At 43.3% G+C, this 6,231-nt stretch overlaps 1 protein-coding gene across 2 annotated transcripts in view; it reads right to left on the bottom strand.

The window, feature by feature from the left end:
- LOC109967656 (zinc finger protein OZF-like) overlaps positions 1–4,419 on the bottom strand; it is a 9,103-nt gene extending 4,684 nt beyond the window's left edge. The window contains exons 1-2 of one of the 2 annotated variants that reach the window (XM_020613393.1): positions 3,647–4,419; positions 1,821–2,606 (exon numbers count right to left, since the gene is read on the bottom strand). In XM_020613393.1, coding sequence (XP_020469049.1) covers positions 2,586–2,606; positions 3,647–4,357 — 732 coding nt within the window. In that variant the 5' untranslated portion in view covers positions 4,358–4,419 and the 3' untranslated portion in view covers positions 1,821–2,585. Of the gene's footprint in view, positions 1–1,820; positions 2,607–3,646 lie in introns of those variants that run through there. The other variant, XM_020613392.1, reaches the window with a different exon arrangement.
- Positions 4,420–6,231: the final 1,812 nt, after the last annotated feature.

The raw sequence follows: 6,231 nt of genomic DNA on the forward strand, positions 1-6,231 counted from the left end.
CCCCAGCCACCTCAAGACACAACACACATATACACAGGGCGGTCATTTACAAAACACTGCATTATTATTATACTGATGTACTTCCTGCGCCAGCTCAGGAAGTTAGACCTGCCCCAGGAGCTGCTGATACAGTTCTACAGAGGAATCATCGAGTCTGTTCTCTGCACCTCCATCACTCTCTGGTTTGGCTCAGCAACCAAACAGGACAAGTACAGACTTCAGCAGTCAGTCAGGACTGTAGAAAAGGTCATTGGTGTGAGCCTGCCCACCATGGAGGACCTGTACACCTCACGGGTCCAAAGGAGGGTGGAGACAATCACTGCAGACTCCTTACACCCCGGATACAATCTGTTTGAACTCCTCCCCTCTGGTTGGCATTACAGGTCACTGTGCACTAAGACAACCAGGCACAGGGACAGTTTCTTCCCCCAAGCTGTTGCTCTGATGAACACTTAACCCACGACAGTATGACTGGACAATAACCCTCATTGAAATACCTGTAAATATACCTTGTACAGATTATACAGACTTGTACAGGTCTCTAGTTTTAAGTATTCTGTTTTATCCCTACTTATCTCATTTCAATGAACATTCCGTTGTTGTCTGCATTGTTTTACTGTCTGTTTATACTGCTTATTCTGCAATGTTTGCACTGTTTGTTGATGTTAATACTGCTATTTTGTTATATTACACAGCCTTATTCTGCCTTACTGTTTGCACATTGAGAGCCGATGTACCAGAGTAAAATTCCTCGTGTGTCCGTCACACCTGGCCAATAAAGCTGATTCTGATGAGCCCATTTGAAAACCATTCATCCACTCCTGTCTAGACGTGCACCTCATTTGTTATACATTTCAAATACATTTTTGTAAAAAGCAGCCATATTTTTTCTGTCTGTTCTTTGTATCTATAGCTTGTAGTGTGCAAATGTACACGTGGCACTGTCATGTTTAAAGGCTTCAAGTAAACACAGTAAACTACTGAAGCTGGATTAAACTATGAACCTAAAGCTGTTAAACTATTCACAGTAAAATACACCGTGCAGGACATGGACACGCAGCGGGCTGTTTACATCTTAGCCAAAGTAACTGGCTCAACCAGACTAACCACGGTAAATGCTGCCCCAACATTCCACTGTGTAACCGTCACAGGATCATAGTGGTGCACGATACCGCAAAATTTGTTTTTTGTCTGCAGCTGTAAAATAGCTCCAAACAGCACTCCCCCTTTTCTCTGCCATCATGCAGCCAGCAGAACATCATTGAGTTAACTGCACGACAACAACTCACAGCAGGAGAGGGGGAAAAGCAAAGTGAGCATGAGTGAAGTGAGAGGAGCGTAGTGATGTGCAACTGAAGTGATGAACTGGTATTGAACCATTTCAGGTATGCTGAAAAAAAACTTAGAAGTTTAGGGCAGGGTGTGATTATGTAAGTGGGATGGAGATTCAAAGATTTTTATTGAGAAACTATATTTTTTCGCATTACTAAGCATCTCGTGCTATGAAGCAGTATCAACTGGTATAGTCACGTGATTCAGACTTGATCGGTCACCGTCTTTTTCTGCACTAAAGCAAGCTTTGTGGTTCAAGGAAAATGCTGCTTCGAGTTTCGGAGCACTGGTGTCAGACAGCCATCACTAGAGGAGTGGTGTTTGCACAACCACTATGGTGTAACGGGTTGTGTACTCAATGTAGAAAAGAGAAACTGATACGCAAGTATCAATCGACACTGATACCAAGGTTGGTATCGATACTTTAGGTCGATCCGCCCACCACCACAGGATCAGCGATGGCTGCTGGACCCAATAAGAGATGGGGAAGTTCCTTTGCTATGAATGAACAGTACAAGTCATGTTTATGTTACTCATCTGTGACAGCCCCCATTCAGTGTGTGTCTGTTTAGTATGTTTTCGTCTAGTGTGTGTTTCAGGTGTGTCTGTTGGTGCATGTGGGTGTGTCTGCTTCCTTTTCAGGTCTACTGATCGCTGAGGTCTGGCCTGTGAAAATGTATGAAATTGAAGTCCACATGGCCTTCAAGATATGAAATGTATGGCCTTTTAAAAAAGGATCAGTTCTGTCACTGTTTTAAAAGTATTGTTTTACCACCGGTATCACAAATAGCCCAACTGATGCCTCACCATACATAACATGCAGCCCCGTGGCTGAGTAAGACGCCTCATGCCAATATCTTTTGAGTAATACATTTATTTTTGCTGGCAATTTTCACATCAGTGTCACATTTCTGTTGCAGCAAAGGAGCTGGGTCACGATATTACACACAGATGTTTACAACACTGTAGATATAACAATAATAAAGGTGGACTGCTTTCAAACACAGAATACTATATAATCACATCAGGTGAAGTTTGATAGTAAGTTGGTAAGAAAATCAAAACACGTCCCTTGGTTTTCTTTAATGAAAGAGGAGGACAATGACACATTTTGAAAATGTGTCTGTTTTGCATAAATTGTGCTGTTTAAAATATATCCCCTTCAAAAGGGTTTGCTGCCGATTTCCCTGCTGGTGATTAGTTAATCCTTGAAAAGACCTGATGGACAAATGAGGACATGCAGGCCCTGGAGTTCATGTCCTCCCTGTACATAACTGTAATGGAACAAGCATGGCCGATCAGAGGTCATTTTCTCTGACCTATTTCACTGGCAAACCTTAACAGTTGCATTTAATTTAATAATCCCAGCAGGTTAATGACCAGTCTTAGATTCTGGTGTGTCATTAACAGGTAATTAAACATGAAGCGGGGCTTCTGAGTCGCACACTTAAACAAAAGGGATTCTTAACTCATTTGCTGATATTACTGAATTAGCTGCAGCTGTGTTTACCTGGGAAATAGTTGAGTGATGACCTTTGCACGACCTTGTGGCCACCAATAAACAACGTGGCTTTTACGTGCTGAAAACGTAAATAAAGCGCAGACAGTGGCTGCGTCCGAAACCGCCTACTACCATACTGTATAGTAGGCGAAAAACAGTAGGCGATGCGAGTAGTATGTCCGGATTCGTAGTATTCCAAAAACAGTAGGCGAAAAGTACCCGAATGACCTACTGCTTCCGGTTGGATTTTGCAGTGTGCATACGATGGACACTTCACTATCCCATGATGCCCCGGGAGAGGAGTTATCCAACGAAGAAGACGCTGCTATGAAAACGTATGTCACGTGATGTATCAACATGGCGGATGTAGTACGTCCGAATCTCATTCATACTGCCAGGCTTCATACTATACAGTACCTACTGTTTTAACGGTCAGTAAGTAGGTACTTCATCTCTTTCAGTACGTACTGTCACAGTATGCGGTTTCGGACGCAGCCATAGAAACTTTCACGTTGTCCTTACGTACGTTTGGTCACTATGTTACGTCGCCCGGAAGTAGTGTGCACCTGTTTTTGTTGACTGGGTATCGAACCTACTAAATATACGGGTATATATACTGGTTCGTTCGATTGGAACAGCACTGACCTACACCAGTCCCGTGGGGCCTCCACCACCCCCACAAAACAGATCGTTTATCACGTTCTTCGTTTCAAAAAACTGTTAACAGTTTGTATCACCGATGAAAACATGCAAGAACAAACCTTAAAGCGTTTGTGGTCTTGATCTTTCATCTATTAAGCTCAGAACACTGACCTGTTGGTCGCTGGGACCAGAGGACAAGTCTGCCTTGTTCCTTTGCGCGGACTCGTTGATGCGGTGGTCCAGGTCCTGGTTCACCTCAGTCATTCCGCTCTTGTTGTCAGCCTGGTCCATGAGATCCGGGTCCTGGTTCTCCTCCTTCATTTCACTTACGTAGTGAGCTTCGTGAATGAAATCCGGGTCCTGGTTCTCCTCCTTCATTTCACTTACGTAGTGAACTTGGTGAATGAAATCCGGGTCCTGGTTCTCCTCCTTTATTTCACTTACGTAGTGAGCTTCGTGAATGAAATCCGGGTCCTGGTTCTCCTCCTTTATTTTACTTACGTAGTGGGCTTGGTTAATGAAATCCGGATCGTGGTTCTCCTCCTTTATTTCACTTACGTAGTGGGCTTGGTTAATGAAATCCGGATCGTGGTTCTCCTCCTTTATTTCACTTACGTAGTGGGCTTGGTTAATGAAATCCGGATCGTGGTTCTCCTCCTTTATTTCACTTACGTAGTGGGCTTCGTGAATGAAATCCGGATCCTGGTTCTCCTCCTTTATTTCACTTATGAAGTGGGCCTGGTTCTCCTCCTTTATTTCACTTACGTAGTGGTCCTGGTTCTCCTCTTTTACTGCGCTCTTGTAGTCGTGGTCCTGATTCTCTTCTTTAATCCCACTTGTGCAGTGGTCCTGCTTAACGAAATCCATGTCGTTAATCTGCATATAATGCTTCCAGTTTCACCTTCATGCAACTAAAATGCCGATCTCATAGGACCTTACGTGTACTCTCGCGATCTCACAGACTCTCGCGGTTAGAGTCTGATGGGAGGGACCGACCTGGGTAGACCACGGAAAAGTAGCCCGCCCCCAGTAGTAGATCCTAGTACTGCTCCCTAGAGGCGGGAGGAGTACTAGGAAGTAGGTACATTTATGTGAGCTTTGCATTTTTATTAATTAACAGCAAAGAACATAAAATAACCCATGGTAAGGTAAAATTACCTCTGCTGTTTTACCTTCTGTTATATGTAAATCTGCTGCTGACAGTTTTTTTTTTTTTTTTTTTTTTTTTTCATCTGCTGCTGTTGGTCATCTGCAATACTGTCCATGTATACCTCATATGCTATTTGCACCTCATCACCAACGCCCTGGTGATGCTGAACCATCTGACAATCTCCTATTATTGTTTGCACTACTGTCACTGACTGTACACGGTTTTGAGTCACAGCTTATTGGCTGTACCATTTAGATTTATCCTAATTATATAATCCAGTTCTTATTCTGTTCAATTCTATTCTATTTTTATTCTACTTTACTCTATTTTAGTTCCTAAATGTTATGGCACCCAATACTAGGTGAGAGAGAAACGGTATTTCTATTTTCTGTATGTCCTGTATGTCCTTGAATTAGATTTACAACAACACTGTTTGTACCAGGCAAATAGCCACTTATGTTACCTCACTTTGACTGACCCACTTTTCTTATTTAATAGCAGTCAGTAGTAAAAGATAACCACTTGAGATGTCATCTCTAGGGCATGGAGTTTCATTTCCCATAAATCTGCATCTCATCTTTTCCTGCTCTTTATACTTTCTCAGCTGTACATGGAAAAGACAAAGACACAAGGGAGAGAGAGAAACTGAGGGAAATGGATGAGTCCCAGAAAGCTAAACTCTACCAGGTCCTTTCTCCCTTTATTTTTTGCCAACATGCTCACAATGACAATTTCTGTTTACATGCAGTCCTTTGCTCTAAAATCATGTACAACTAAAACTGATGCAGAAGGCATTACTTTATATTGTGACTTTATATTGTGGGGGAGTTCAGCCCATTATATTTGCAGCTGAAACAGACCAAGTACTGATTTTCACACAAACCAGAATTAATACTTCCATCCATCCATCCATCCATTTTCCTCCGCTTATCCGGAACCGGGTCGCAGGGGGCAGCAGTCTAAGAAAAGACTTATGACAGAAAATAAAAAGCAAAGAAAAGCATGTGGGCTTTTGTGTACGTGTGTGTTTTTGAACAGCTACGGCCACCATGGCTGCTGCTGTAGGTTATTTTACTGAAAACAGCAATTTGCGATCAAAGTACAGTACATTAAAGTGAACGTTATATATTATCTTGGGCAGCTCTCCTCTCTGCTCTGTAGTCAATATGTGCTCCAGAACTGTAGCAGCAATCCAGCAGAAGACGGGGACTTGACACATGATGTGGAGGCTCCTGGAGGCCTTGATGTGGGAGATGATCCTTCTGGACAGGTCTTCATCACCCGACCTCCTCCTGAAGTACTAGTCCTTCTGGGCGTTGGTGAAGCCTTGTACTTCTGTCACCCTGTCGACACATGTCGGAGGCTCCGATTAGCCGCTGAGGGTTGGGACCTGATCCAGACAAGAGCCAAGGGAAGCAGGTTCTTCTGGGTGAGGTTTGTCACCAGCACACTGACTGAGGACTTCCCAAATACAACATTAGACTCGCTGGTTGACCTCACAACTCTGCAGTTACTTTCTGCCCCTCAGCAGCACAAACTCTGGCGATGGTCAGGAGCTAAATTTATCACCTTTTTGTGGAGTGGCCCTGGTAATAAATTGTGTTTG

This window comes from Monopterus albus, unplaced genomic scaffold (assembly GCF_001952655.1).
Source record: "Monopterus albus unplaced genomic scaffold, M_albus_1.0 scaffold133.1, whole genome shotgun sequence".
NCBI classification, from domain to species: domain Eukaryota; kingdom Metazoa; phylum Chordata; class Actinopteri; order Synbranchiformes; family Synbranchidae; genus Monopterus; species Monopterus albus.